This window comes from Mus pahari, chromosome 19 (genome assembly GCF_900095145.1).
Source record: "Mus pahari chromosome 19, PAHARI_EIJ_v1.1, whole genome shotgun sequence".
Lineage (NCBI taxonomy): Eukaryota > Metazoa > Chordata > Mammalia > Rodentia > Muridae > Mus > Mus pahari.
This window is the reverse complement of record NC_034608.1, coordinates 70,624,188-70,640,538: the sequence shown is the minus strand read 5'-3', so window position 1 is coordinate 70,640,538 and position 16,351 is coordinate 70,624,188. Positions and strand designations below refer to the sequence as shown.

Genomic DNA, 16,351 nt, shown 5'->3' with positions numbered 1-16,351 from the left:
GGAAAGCCACTGGAGAGCTATTCACCTACAGAACAGACCCAAGATAGTTGCATAGATGCAGAGACAAACTAGGTAATAGTCTTACAGAAATTCAGGTTAGCAAAAACTGATGCTTGTCAATGTGAGTTGAAGATGTGAAGATGGATTGCAACAGAGAATAGTGGCATATGATTAAAAAAAAAGAAACATTACATCTATCTGTGTTAAAAATAGAGTAAAATGTTCCTAATAATGTATCTTTAATACTCTTCAATAAAAAAGAAAAAAGAAAAAAAAGAAAGAGAAGCTGAAAGAGAAAAAAAATATGAGACCTGTATCTCCTACTTTTGCACATGACAGTCCACGTTAAAATGAGGACAGCTCACCATTTGACATTGAGACATTATGTCATCAACAAATGTACTGAGTCATGTTCACAGCTATCTCGGGACACATGCTGCTTGAAGACTACAGGTTGGACACACCTGCCTCAGAGGGTGGAAGAGAAGTCATGTTATTTCACTTACTTTATAGAGGATAGTTTTGCCTGTGGAATAGAGAAGAGACTGATGGTGAGGACAGACAGGCACTGATGTGAGTTACTCTATACTGCATTGCATAGCCTGTCTTCTCTGTAAAGTCTCACTGAAATTACCTATCCCATCCTAACTGCACTACATCCCTTAAATATCTTACATGTTCAAACATTGTCTATAGTATTTCTCACCTAACTGAAGATTGAAATTACTGTGATTGTAATGACGTAGGAATCAGGATGAGGTCCGCACATTACTAGCAGGATGTAGGTTATACTGCAGGGCCTTGAAGGGTATGAGAGCAATAGGCATTCTTTGGCTTCAGTATAGTAAATAACCTCAAAACCTGGATGTAAGTTAAAAAGATGGGCCTGAAATTTAGCTTATATGTGGTTTGCAGTGGTTAGAAATTAGAAGTTTTAGAGATTTGAATAGCTAGGTTGAAGGTTAAAACTGCTGTAAGAAAAAAATATGTTATACCCTCTGTGTACTATGTGTCAAGATTAAATTAATATTAGAACCCTTGGCTTGGCTCAGCAAAAACCTCTTTCTATTTACTTTAAGCGTGAAACTTACATTTACATAAAGAGAAAAGAATCCCATTTAGAAGAGTCTGAAAGCTACCTGGTGATTCATGGGTATGAGATAAAGAACAGTACAAATCTAAGTGAAAAAAATTCTTAAAACCAAGTAGCACAATATTATGTGAAAAATATGTTTTTAAAACCAGTTGTATCTATTCTAAGTTCTAGGGGGCTTGGAAAACAAAATTACTTTACAGTCATAAAGGCCTTTCCGGAAAATTGCTGCCTTATTAAGCTTCATTCACACAGTGAGAACACTCAGTTCTCCCTTCAAAATGCTATTGTATTTGATTTCAAAGGCTTGGTATCATCATATTAAAAATAAAACTTTAAAGGAGGAGGACGAATATAGTAATCATTTTCAACAGTGTATCTATAAAAAAAAGTAGATGTAGGTTATAATTGCAATGGCAAGTCAGTCTGAGTTGTGTTTGTGGATCACTAGAGGGAGAACTCTAAATGGGAAAAAAGCACCTAAAATTCTATTTCGATGGCTTTGGCTGACATAATCTAGTTGACAGTTCAAGCTTTCTATTTAGTCCTTGAATAACACAGATAATTTTAACATGTATGTATTATCTTGAGAAATCATTTTCCTTTATACATTGACAAGCAAGGATGATATCTTCTTGGCAGAGTCATTTTGTGTGTGTGTGTGTGTGTGTGTGTGTGTATGTATATATACAAACACAAAAGTAGAAAAGCACATGTATATATACTTATATAGACACATTTCTCTTAGAATAATTTGTGAAAGTTTAAATTTTTTTTCAAAATATCAAACAGAAAATAATTCATGCTTACTTAATAGAAAGCATGAAAATACTTCATATGTGACTTGGGTATATGCACAGATTCATCAACTAACGAATTAATTAAAATAATTGTGTTCTTCAGGTTACTTGTATACATTTTTTCAAACAACAAAAAAAGCAGCAGTCACACTTGGTCATATCAAAACAGAGAAAATTAAGGCATATAAAAAAGATCGCATCATGCTTACAATCCCAGGACAACAGAGACATACCAGAGTACCATGAGTTCAAAGCTGGCCTGGGAGACATAGTAACAAGCTGGCCTATACTATGCAGACTATGTCCCAACTAAACAAACGGAAAAGGAAACAAAAAGGGAAAAGAAAAAAGAAAACCAATCTAATGAGCATGATGTTTATGGAGCATCCTAAGTGGATTTCACAAAAATCTTTCTGCCTTCCACTGTGGCCTCTTCCTTGATCCCTTTGATAATAGTTCAGATTTTTCAATGCCTTCATTTTTTATTTCACTTTATTTTCTATGACAGTTCCATATATCAGGGAAAAAATCTCATGGTTATTAATGCATTCAGTCTGAATATTTATTTATTAATAATTTATTATTTTCCTCTTAAAATTCTTTTTTTAGTTTTAAACAATAACAAAATTCTTGAACAATTATAAAAAACTAAAATTTATTTTCATGCTAAGAAACTAATAATATATGATAGTAATGGCTGTTTATATTTGAACTAATAGAATTTTATGCATAGATTTTTTCCTCCAGGGATTTAAAATATTATATTATCTGAATAGTTTTCAAAATATGTTAAAGTATTTCTCTATGATGCTATAGTATAATTCAAGTTTCATAAATGTAATTTTAAGATATACATTTGCTTAAAATAAATGTACTTTAAATTTTAGTTAAGACAAAAATACTTGCTTTTTCAGAAATTGTTTTCTAATTTTTATATAAATACACATTATAAATCTAATGGAAAGATGGCCTATACATATTTCATTATTAAAACTAGTCATTTATTTAGGATTAAAGTTAACAATATGTTAATATTATTTAAAGATATGCTTTGAAGATTTTAATAAAATTTATGAGGATGCTCCATTAAAAAATACACTACAATAACAACTAGCTAAAAAGAGAGGCCATGAGATCACATAGAAATTATTGCATAAGTAGTCCCTCCTTTTATGGGGTTTCTCTTTAGTTACTCATGTTCAATCATGGTCCAAATAATTCTGGAAAATTTCAAAATCTCATAAAATTTGGTATGAGTAATATGATGATCTGCATATTTCTCTGAATCACCCATTGGTCCAGTGTAACTACAGTGTACTTCCTACCCATTTGTCCAGTATATCCACAGTGTACTTCCTACCCATTTGTCCACTGTATCCACAGTGAACATCCTACCCATTTGTCCAGTGTATCCACAGTGAATATCCTACCCACAGGTCCAGGGTATCCATAGTATATGCATCACCTATTTGTCCAGTGTATCTACAGTATACATTCTATCCAATGTATCCACAATGAACATCCTACACATTGATCCAGTGTATCCACAGTATATGCATCACTTATTTGTCCAGTGTACCTACAGTATATATCCTATCCAGTGTATCTACAGTGTACATCCTACCCATTCACCCAGTATACCCACAGTGTACACATCACCTTTTGTCCAGTGAATGCACAATATACATACTACCTATTTGTCCAGTAGATCCACAATGTACATACTACTCATTTGTCCAATATATCTATAGTACACAGAGTACATATTTTTCTAATGAATCTACAGTGTACATACTGCCCATTTGTCCACTGAATCAGCAGTGCATATACTATCAATGATATGGCAGTTGATAGATAAGGAGGGGGGGGACCAAAGCCAGAGATATGAGGCAAAAGAGAGAAATTATATTTTAATTAATATATTGTTCTGGCTGTCTTTTTCACTTTTATTTTTTCTTAATTTTTTACTTTATATAACAGTATGGTAGATATGTGTATATGAATTACAATGTGTATAAGGCTTAGTACTCAACAGTTTCAAATATCCATTGGAAATCTTAGAACAGATTTCCCAAGGAATTAAGTAGGAACAGTATATTATGAAAATTTTGTTCATATTGATATTTGTGAAAATGATTTATCTTATTGCTATACTAAAATAAATATACCCTAGAAGATATAAAATTCTAAATCTATCTAATAGAATTCATGGAGGAGTGACTTTCTTATTATTGTAAAAATTATTTTAAATATAATGTAGGTACTTGTACAGATGTACTTTCAATATTGTACATGTTGTTAATGGAAGTTCGAGAAAGTTTTATGTTGCAGCATGTAGCAATGTATGAATAAAGATTGTAAGTTCCTATACCTAAAAAAGTTAGTTGGTAACTCCAATGCAACCATTTCTATGCCATGTTGTCTATAAAAAAAGGATAACTTGGATTTAAAATAAAAATTCTAGAACCTTTTTCTTCCATTTCATTGCTCTCACCTTGATATTTAGAATAAAACCAAGAAATCAGTTTTTGTTTTTGAATTACATTAGTCTTTCTTTTTCTTTTCTGAGTCTGATAAACCCTACAGAAAGCACAAAAAAATAGAAATCAAGAAAGAAAACATAAAAAAGAAATTGGACAAACATTTTTTAACTCCCAACAACCTCATAAATTGATTGTTCCCCAGTCTTTTTCCATTAAATGCTCACACTCAATTTTTTTTTCCCTAAATGTTGAAGGGTCAGATCCCCTCAACTTAAATAAGAATCTTCCCCAGGTGGCATCCTACTGCATTGAAAAGACTACACACACAAGGTGAGGAATGAACAAGACAAACAAAAACCACTGCAGAAACTAATAATAAGTACACAAAGTACACAAGTGTATTTATTACATTTTGCAAGCACTTTGTTCTACACTTCAAAAACGCCACCATCAAGCTGTTGGCACATTTATGTACAAAACAGATTACTTGTAATGCCTGCTACAAAGCACTCCATGAAAATACAAACTCTAAAACCAGAAATAAAAGCCAAAATGTCAACATCATTACATAAATTTAAAAGACAGTTTTAAAAATCATCACGCACTGTAGACACAGAACTGAAACACTATAATATAGAATTTAAAGAAGCCCATTAATACTTTTGCTCAATATCTTTAATACTGCATATATCAGAAAAAATGTTGAACCATTAAGATAATCTAAGTGTTAAAAAAGCAAAAGGACCCCCAAATTAATATTACAGAATGCATAATCATGCCACAGAAACGCTAGTAATACCCGCTACCTACTACAAGAACTTGTAAAATTACTGATGATGCATGACTAGTAGTTGTACAAAGATTGTTTCACTCAATAAATTTTATTGGGAATGCACTTACACTGAAGGAGTATTTCACAATGGTCAAATCAGTGCACAATACTACCTAGGTTTATACACTGACAAAATTCCTTGTCAGGCTACATCATTATTTTAAATGACACTTCACAGCATTCTTGTAGCATTAGAAATAATCAAAAGAGAGTCAAGGTTAAAACAAACACGAAATTTGGTCCATTAATACTGATTGTTTTTCTTTTAAAATTTGTCTGATATAGGTACTTCTTATAAATGAATATGAATGAACATTTGGTTAAAATGACTTACTTGAAATAAAAACACAAAATATATCACTACACTCCCAAACAAAACATTCTCTAGTGGCCTCTGACCACCCTTTAGAAACACTACAGGTAAACCAACATAGATTGGAAGGCTGCAAGCAAAGCTATTATATTAATGGAAGTCTTTTCAAATATATCATACACATTTTAAGAAATAGCTTACAGAGGTGCAATCCATTAAAAGTTTTAAGTGGGTAAAACGAGTCTTGAGGGTTTAGTGTGCTTATGTTTAAGATACCACCTTCATAAAGGTAATTAATTTTCCACATTAGCATATTAAAAGATCCAATCCAGCCACTGCATAAATCACAAAAAGATCACTCTCCAATAGTCCACAGTAGTTATCTCCATGATAATTGTGTCTATACTAAACTTTAAAAGGTAAGCCTGGTGTCACAATCTTAGGAAGGCAACTGGCCATGCATTATTAGCATTACTGTTTCTACATGCTCACAACATAAACATGAGTAATCAGAGAAATACCTTTTACGTACATCAAGAAAAAAAAATACAATGTTAACAAAGATAAGAAGCACTTTTTTTTTTTTAACCTACCCTTAGAAATTTAGAAATTGCACCTTAGATTGATGAAAACATTAACCAGGGCCGATAGACGTGTGGCCACTGATCTCCAGACTAGATTCCCATACCAAGCAGTCATCATGATACCACCTCCGTCTCTCGTTCATAATGTACAACGGTCCCTTTGAAGGTTACCTGCAGTTAAACTAGTTACTGAAGTCCAAACTAAAAAGTATAAAAAAGCTATTTTCTCTTCCAAAACATAAGAAACAATGCAAAAGTGTTATGTGTGATATGTGGGAGGTGATTAAAAAAATCAAACAAAGATTTGCGTTTGACAAGGTTAGTATCTTTGATCATACAGAAGAACTAAATCAGTTTGAGAGGTTTAAAAAAAAAAAAAAGACTGAATAGGAGCTTGTAGAGGAGATTTGGTCGTTCCAATTTAACTAATTAGGAGATTGAATGCTCAACAGCAAAGAGTTAGGCTCAGGTGATTCACTAGTCACCCTGCGCATCTTTGATGAGTAGCATTCTCGTTTTGCTTTTCCCAGGTTGGATGGTTGGATGGCCCTTCATTAAACACCAATGCATTCGAGTGGTAAGGAACAGAGAAACGTATTTATGTGTATGCGTTGAGCCGCTCTTTGGAGCGAGTAGAATGGATGTCATGAAGCTCTTGCTCCTCCTTTGACTTGATGTCTTCGTACTTCTGCATGCGGCAGGCATCTTTCACATAGGCCCAGTTGGCAGACAGGACCATCAGGTAGTGCACCTGACGGAGACAAATAATTTATTCTGCATGTCTGTTCACCCTCTGTATATTATTGCTGTGACAAAAAAAGCAATACCCCAAACTATGTATGTATACAGCAAAGGTTCACATTATAAATGATTCACATTGGTATGAGAAGAATGCTAACACAGATTCCTCCCTAGTCCAAGACTGAATATAAATGTTCTTTACTATTTCCTGGTTAGGCTATCATCATTTACCCAAATGTTAAGACTGCATGCTTCATCTTCACTTTCCTGTATCTGTGCTCTAAATTACATAAGCAGACATTTTCTCTTACGCAGTTTGTGTTTTGAATTTATATTGTGGTGAGAAGATTGTTCTTATGAATTCTAAAACAAACTTATGTATTTAGTTACCAAGATAATTGTTTTAATAACTCATTTCCAGTTGCTTTTTTATGATACTGGGAACTAAAATATAGAACATATTTTGTCAGATAGATCATCTATATTAATATGCATTCACAATGTGCAGAAATTATTATATTAAAAAATAAATCACATAACCCAAGTCTGGTAGTATAGGTTTGTATTTGCAGCTATTCAATAAGCTATAGAGGGGGATCACAGATTTAATGCCAACCTGGATAAAAGTTCAGGTCAGCTTGAACACCTAATTTAGACCCTCTCTGCTTGCCTAGAATTCACAAGTTCATAGGTCCTATCTTCCATACTGCAAAATGAGAGGTTTCAAAATTTCAAAATTCAATGGATAAGTTCATTAACTTATTAAGTTGTACTTTCTTTGACATTAAAAATACAGGACATGTTTTTATTCACCATTTAGAATTTAAAATACTAAGTAACTTAATACTCAATTGAGGATACAATCAAAGAAAAATAGTCTATCAATTTGGGAGTGGAAGGGTGTTATGATTTGAATGACAAAGGCCCCCATATGTTAATATGTTTGAATGGTTGATCTGCAGAGAAGGAAATTCCTTGAGAAAGATTAGGAGGTGTGGCCTTGTTGAAGGAGGTGTTACTAGAAATGAGCCTGGAGAGTTCAAAAGCTCCTGCCATTTGAAGTCTCTCTGTCTCTCTGTCTGTCTGTCTGTGTGTCTGTGTGTCTGTCTGTCTCTCTGCCTATGGATCAGATGTAAGGTCTTAGCTACGGCTCTAAGGCTATGCCTGTCTGCCTATCTATCTATCTGCCTATCTGCCTGTCTGCTTGTCTGTCTGCTGCCACACTGCTTGCTAGGGAAGTCATGAACTTTAGCATCCTGGAAAAATGAGCTCCCAAATTAAATGCTTTGTTTAAATAAGTTGACCTGGTCATGGTATTTTGTCATTTTAATAGAAAAGTAACTAGATGGGGGGGGGGCATGAGAGACCTTTGGAGAAAGGCAACTGGAAGGGGCTGGAGGGAGGAAAGAGTAGGAGGAAGTAATGTAATTCTAAGACAAATAGATGGATCTGGAGGATATCATCCTAAGTGAGGTAACCCAATCACAAAGAACACACATGATATGGTCTCACTGATGAGTGAATATTAGCACAGAATCTCAGAATCCTTCTTAGAAGGGGGAATAAAATACCCATGGAAGAAGTTACAGAGACAAAATTCAGAGCAGAGACTGAAGGACTGACCATTCAGAGACTGCCCCACTTAGGGATCCATCCCATAAACAACCACCAAATCCAGACACTATGGCAGATGCTAACAAGAGCTTACTGACAGGAGCTGATATGCTGTCTCCTGAGAGGTTCTGCCAGTGCCTGGCAAATATAGAAGTGGATGCTCACAATCATCCATTGGACGGAGCACAAGGTCCCCAATGAAGGAGCTAAAGAAAGTACCCAAGGAGCTGAAGGGGTTTGAAGCCCCATAGGAGGAACATCAATATGAACTAACCAGTACCCCCAGAGCTCCTTGGAACTAAACAACCAATCAAAGAAAACACATGGTGGAACTTGTGGCTCTAGCTGCATATGTAGCAGAGGATAGTCTAGTCGGTCATCAATGGGAGGAGAGGCCCTAGGTCCTGTGAAGATTCTATGCCCCAGTATAGGGGAATGCCAGGACCAGGAATGGAAGTGTGTAGATTGGGGAGCAGGGGAAGGGGGAAGGGCATAAGGGATTTTCAGAGGGGAAACCAGGAAAGGGGATAACATTTGAAATTTAAATAAAGAAAATACCTAATAAAAAAGAAAAAAAACAATAAAAAAAATCACAAGACACAGAAACCAACTGATACTAGAAGAGTACAGGTATACACACATAATAAAAAACCATTCTAAATAGTGAATATACTAATGTTTTTTTATAGCAACATATTAATTCATTAATTGCAATGTTGGTGATCTATTCAAGGCCTTATGCAGGCTAGGCAAGCATTCTACAACTGAGCAATACTAACTACCCCTGCTTCTAATTTTGTGACACCAAAATGTAGGAAATAGAATCTGCTTAGTTATTTTTTTTTAGAACATACTATATCCTTTGAAAGTTTACATTTTGTTTACTATAAAATGAGAGTCCCTTAAAAGAAAGAGCTATGGATACTATCCCCGCATATTATGTTCTTACATTATGGAAGCTTAAGCACTGTCCGCCTGCGTGGATCAGAAAAAGCTTCTGAATGCTTGAATTTATGTATAATTTTGACTATATAATTCACAATGAAATTTATAGTACCTCCAATTTTTAGAATAATACTGACCAGAAATAATTAACCTCAAAAAAATGTTTCACATTTGAACACAATCTTGTACATTCTTTCTATTCACATAAAATTTTATATGGCCAGTGAGATGTCTCAGTGAGAAAACAAACTAACAAACAAGCAAACACAGAAGCAAAAACACTGCAGGCTGCTGACTCCAGTTCAAATCCTGTAACCCACATGGGACAAAAAGAGAATACATCCCCCTAAATTGTCTTCTTACTTTCATAGATACACTGTGGCATACCAGCAACCTGTTCCCAAATAAATCAATGAATTTATTTTAAAAACTGTTCTTTCTATTTAAAAATCCTATTTGTTTTTATTTTCTGTGTATGGGTGTTTTGTCTGCATCTATGTGTTCCATGTGGATGACTGCATGGAGGTCGGAGTAAAGTGTCAGATCCTCTGGTGTAAGCTGCGTTGTGGTTGTGAGGACTTGAACCCACTTCCTCTGGAAGAGCAACCAGTGCTCTTAACAACTGATTCATAGCCACAGATCCCTCTCTTACTATACTGACAATAACATCTTACATAGAAAATGTATGAGAAACAAACTATGCATTCAAGCAAGTAGCATTGTATTTCAAACTATTAAGTCGGTCAATCATTGAGCTGTGAAGGACTTACCATAGCAATAACCGCTGCTCCAGCTCCAGCAAGTGCCACAATGAACAAGTGGAAGGTCATATTCAGCTGCAGAAGACAGAATAAAACAGAATGACATACATACCAATCAAAGTGAGTCACTTACATAGAGAAGAGAGGTTCCAACTGCCACTATTATTATATAAAAGAATCAGTATTGTCATTAACAAGAGTGAGCTTTTGACAAGTTGTGTGTTTCTTCAACAGTAGCATTAAAATGCCCTTTATCTTTCACATCACTTAAACCAGTACCACTGAACCATTTTACTATGAAGTCATTACAATAATGAGATGTCATTTAAAATGATGGATTTTAGTAATTTTATAACAATATAGTTATGATATATCTTCATAATTTTCAACCTTTATTAAGATGAGTTTCTAGAATGCCTCAAGCATTTATAATAATTTTATTTAAATATACAAAATAGCTTTTATACTCTAGTAACCTGCATAAAACACACAACAAGCAAACTAATCTCTGATAGAAAAAAATCAAAATACACTTAACTACAATACATTCTTAAATATCAAAGTGTGTGCTCAAATTTTGACACAAGTAGAGTGCAAAGATACTCACCTCAGTAGATTCACACATCCTCAGGAAGTTCTCAGAGGCAGTACAAATTTTCTTTTCCTCTCCAATTGTCACAATCCCTACAATATGGAGAAAATTGTAGATTAGCATTAAATATTTTTGAAAGAGCCTCAAGAGAATCATTTAGTTGTCAAATGTCAACAACTTTCATGTTAAATTGTGCTAAGTAACAATTGAAAAAGTTATTATTATCCATAATAAATAATAATTGTGCCTAGAATTAGGACTATGAGATATGAAACTAACCCAGCAATTTAAACATTTTTATTTTCGTAAGAGCTGAGCTGAATCTAACTGCTGGGTTGTTTAGATTTGATTGTAGCTAGTGCATTGTTTTGGTTCATTAGTGTAATGAACCAAATATGGAAGTATCACAATTATTTTAATGATGATGCCCCAGGGTGTATACTAAGGAGATCAAATTTGTTCAGCTTCTCCAAGGCTTTTGTCACTTTATAAAGACATATTACTCAAATAAGTGTCCCTTCTTAGGGCCTATCAAAGCCAGTGTCATTAGCAAGCAGGAGATAAAACAAGTAGCTCCTTCGCTCATACCAACGCTTGCCTGTTGACCTGTGGACCGACTATATCAGGATCACCCACAGGACTTTTCAAACACTAGCATCTCTAGACTGCAGCACATCTTTAGCCCAGAATCTGTGAAATTCAGGTCTGGAGTCTTGCACCAACCTCGTGGGGAAACAGCTCAGTCATAAATTGCTTGCTTTGTGATCTCAGTGACGAGCTTGATTCACCTGATCCATATTAGAAAAATCAGGATTTGCTGACACTGAGAAGTAGAGACCTGGGTGGGGCACAAAGTCAGGGTAGCCTGATCTGCTTTGGGGGTGTCAGAAATGTGAGTAAGTCTGTCTTTAAAAAACAACAACAGCAACAAAAACAAACAAACAAAAAGGTGGAGGGGAGGAAAGGGGAAAAATAGTGAAAATGACACCCAAGGGTGTTTTCTAGCCTCCAATGCTATGCATATAGAAACAGACATTCTCTATCTCCACATTAGTAGTTAATATGTATGGGCTTTTAATTTTTAAAATAAGTTGTTTATTATATGTGTATGAGTATGATCTCTCTGTATGCACCCGTGTGTGTTTGTGTGTGTGCATGTATGTGTAAGCTTGCAATGCCTGTACCAAAATTTGCATTTGGGGAACAAAGGAAACCACTGTGGCATTAATCCTTTTAGGGCATGACAGGAAATATTGATTCATGCTGCCTTTGGTCTCTACTGATGTTTGTTTGTATATATATATATATATATATATATATATATATATATATCCGTGAAATAATAACATATCATGAATTATAGACATCTCAGTCTTTTAGCATGTGATGCCCCTTAGACATAGTATGATGCATATTCACATAGTCTTGTCTTTATTGTACTATTTTAATCAATTCTTTGATAACTTCACATAATGCATTTTGATCATATTCACCCCCCCCCCACACACACGCACACACAATCTACTCCATGGAGTTCTATCCACTGAACTTTGTGTCCTCATTTCTTTTTTAAACTCAGGTCCAATTTGAGCTGCCCATATACTTTTCAATGTATGGACATAACTGGCGTGTGGACATCTACCAGGTGCCACAACCTTAAACAAAACTTACTATTCCTCTTACAAGGGCTTTAAATGGTAGCCAAGGGTGGAAATTCATTCCCATACTGCCTCTTCACACTGTTATTCTGTCTACTTTAAGCTTGTACAAGTATTGCACATGTTATTAAAATTTCTGTGAGCTTATATATGTAACTGTCCAGTTGTGTCTGGAAAACAGTGTTTTTGTATCAATGCACTGCCTCCGGCTCTTACAACCATTCTATTCCCAGAGGTGGTATGATACACACATAGCCTGCAGGGCTAAGTACTCTGTAGTATCTTATTTTCTGTACACTGACCACTTGTGGGTCTCTGTGTTTATCTCTATCTAAAAAACAAAACAGAGTTACTAATCTATGAGCATAGCAATGTTATTTAGGACATGAACTCACAGGAGCTGTGACAGCATATACAAAGGCTTCAGAATACTAACCCAGTCAACAACCCCACCATGGTTAAAGGAAGAGATCACAAAATCCTACTACTAGGATCTAGTAGTAATTTTGATCACTGCTGGTAGAGGAAGCCTCAGGGTTTACACATTTTAATGTAGCTTCTGATAGGCTTCTCATGCCAAAGGGAATGGCCATACAAACTCATACACATAGTAGCAGCACTTGCTAGATTCAATGGGTCTTTAAAAATGTTCATGCTGTTACAACCATTATGAGTTAATGAACACATGCTTTATAGTGTTATAGAAAACATTAAAGCCTTATATCCTAGTTATTTGGAGCTTTGGGGCCAATACCCACTTATCAGTGAGTGCATACCATGTGTGTTGTTTTATGATTGGGTTACTTCACTCAGGATGATATTTTATAGTTCTACCCATTTGCCTAAGAATTTCATGAAGTCATTGTAGCTGAGTAGCACTCCACTGTGTAAATGTAGCACTTTTTCTGTATCTATTCCTCTGTTGAAGGACATCTGGGTTCTTTCTAGCTCCTGGCTATTATAAACAAGGCTGCTATGAACATAGTGGAGCATGTGTCCTTGATACATGTTGGAGCATCTTCTGGGTATATGCCCAGGAGTGGTATAGCTGGGTCCTCAGGTAATACTATGTCCAATTTTCTAAGGACCTGCCAAACTGATTTCCAGAGTGGTTGTACCAGCTTGTAATCTCACCAGCAATGGAGGAGTGTTCCTCTTTCTCCTCATCCTTGCTAGTATCTGCTGTCACCTGAGTTTTTGATTTTAGTCATTCTGACCGGCATGAGGTGGGATTTCAGGGTTGTCTTGATTTGCATTTCCCAGAGAACCAAATAACCCTATTAAAAATGGGTTACAGAGCTAAACAAAGAATTTTCAACTGAGGAATACCGAATGACCAAGAAGCACCTGAAGAAATGATCAATATCATTAGTTATAATGCCAAGATTTTCTGTCTCATCGTAGAGGATAAGGAAGTGTATCTTCCTTGGAGATCTTCATACTAGATATCTCAATTAATACACTTGACCAGGGATCAATGATGTAAGGACATGGATACCTGATTACACTTGAAAGGGGGGCTTTGAAATTAGGAAAAGGAAACCTGTTTTGACCTGGTATTTCTGGAAATTCCTGTTTTAATTTACAAAATGCCTTTTAACTACATAGTCAGATATATTTATCTTTGAAGTCATATACATGCTGTTTCTAAAGCCATTCACAGCTGTTTAAAGGCAGCTGTTCCAAGTGATTTTTGCTGTGAGACTCACTATCTCCTTACCAAACTGACGCAGGTCCAAGCAGAGATTTGCTCCCTCCACTAGAGTGGTGTTCCGGCAGATGGTCCACACATTGAAATACATGTATACGGGCAGTGAGGTGAAAGCTGTGACTCCCAGCCAGGCCAACATGAAGAGGTATGTCAGCATGATAAACTGCAAACGGGAAAAGGTGGAGAGAGAGAAGCCACGTAAGCTACTGCAAAACGAAGATTGAGAGCAGTCTGGGTCTTCAAAACAAACACACACTGTTTCTAGAATGGGGGTGCATAAATGCTCAAAAGAACACTACTAGGAATTATAATATGAGAATTTGGGAGTATTTCTCGAAATGCTTCATGAGAATTGAGATGTAAAAAGACTTATTGTCCTCCATATCAACTAACTCTTCTTGACGTATTGTTCAATACAGTAATAGATGGATCTCATAGTATTTTGTGACATGAGGGCCAATTCCTAAATCTTTGTTTGTCTGTCACCTCATCTCTTTCACAAAAATGTTGGAAATATCTGTTAAGCATCAGAACATGTTCCGTAGGGCAAAGTCTCATCAATTCTAATGTCAATGGTACTACCTGCTGCACTGCACATTGCCTCCCAACATAGTTCAAATATAAAATACAAAGATCTATTCTCTTACTTAATTTTTAATAAAATGTTGGCCATTGTTATTATGTGTTTGTGTGTGGGCTTGGGGCACTGCATGCTGCAGTCCTATATAAAGGTTAGATGACAGATATATAGTCTCATGAATGTACTAGATATGGAGGTATCAATATATTTCTACACTATAGAAACGCCACCCCCCTCTTTATTTAAAGATGTTAAGTAAGAGATATGTGGCAATGGGATAAAAATGGATAGTATTAGGGATGAGGTAGACCTAAGACCTAACTGTCTGAATTAGAGTTTCTCAGATTTGATGCTATTAAAAATTGGATCAACTAATTATTGGTTGTGAGGATTGCCCTATAAATTACAGGATGTTTAGCAGGAACTCTAGCTTTATGTACAGTGTCTCAGTTGCCCAACAAAAAATTCTCAACATCTCTCAAATTAAAAAAAAAACAATCCCACAGTGGAAAGAGGTGAAAATAAACAGCCAAAGGGGAGGAGATGCAAACCAAATATGTCTATTGCCATTCTAAAAGTGACATGAGAAAGCATTAAACTATTGAAGATACTATGTTTTAAAATTATACTCTGTGAAGTTTAATGCAGAAAATCATTAACACTGTGTAAATTACTTGAATAAAAGCCTGAAAGGGACATTGTACAAATAAACAGCACTTAGGGAAATTTAGAGAAATATGGACAAAGCATAGAGAGATGTTAATAACATTGCATTATTAGCTCACTATGACAAACATTAATAAGCAAGAATTGATAAATATGTAAACTGCATGAATCATTTTCTCTAAAGTTAAAACTATTTGAATATAAAAGTTACCAAAATATTCTTTCAAATTTTTTGATGAAATTTAAAATTAGGGTTATAAAGTTATAAAGAGTCATAAATGATAAAAAAAATATATCCTGGGATAATATGACTAATGTATATCTAAATTACAGTTTCCTTTTCTGCTCAGGCATGATCAAGCCTGCATTTCAGAGCAGGTGTCATGGGAGTTGGCAGGCATATCTTCTGCAGTTGACTACATGCTACATAGCCACTGAGGGGGCCCACGCAGCTGCTGCCAACCTTCTGGTGCATCAGTGTGACTGATGACACAATTGCTACTATTGTAGAAAACTAGTGTGGCTCATGATTCACTTTAAAAATAGATATTCAAGATTCCTCTTAAGACATTTGAATGACAGGCAGATAATTATCTGTATATAGATGTGCAAATTCTTCCCTGATTATTTTTACTATTTGATGATTTTTACCATTCTGAATGAGATGTCACAATTGCCTTCAAATGTCTTGCTGGGTGGGACACTCTGTGCCATTTGAGATCAGCTTACAGACTCTTTCCCTTTCCTTTTTACTGCTGTAGCATTGTAGACTCAGAACTTTAAAGATGATCATCATTTTGCCAAATAGGCCAACCATATTTAAAGAGCTAAAATTGCTTTATAAGGCTCAGGGAAGCACTGCTGTGAGGTATCTGAACAATAAGAAAACTCATCATTCATCAAAATCACCATACACTATTTGTAAGTAGAAACTGAATTAATGTCAGAAACTGGCCTTTTCTGTAGAGAAATTATTTA

At 35.2% G+C, this 16,351-nt stretch overlaps 1 protein-coding gene across 2 annotated transcripts in view; it reads right to left on the bottom strand.

The window, feature by feature from the left end:
• Window positions 1-4,746: 4,746 nt before the first annotated feature.
• Gpm6a (glycoprotein M6A) overlaps window positions 4,747-16,351 on the bottom strand; it is a 251,554-nt gene continuing 239,949 nt past the window's right edge. For both annotated transcript variants that reach the window (XM_021218771.1, XM_021218770.1), the window contains exons 4-7: window positions 14,137-14,290; window positions 10,774-10,850; window positions 10,176-10,241; window positions 4,747-6,856 (exon numbers count right to left, since the gene is read on the bottom strand). In XM_021218771.1, coding sequence (XP_021074430.1) covers window positions 6,704-6,856; window positions 10,176-10,241; window positions 10,774-10,850; window positions 14,137-14,290 — 450 coding nt within the window. In that variant the 3' untranslated portion in view covers window positions 4,747-6,703. The remainder of the gene's footprint in view (window positions 6,857-10,175; window positions 10,242-10,773; window positions 10,851-14,136; window positions 14,291-16,351) is intronic.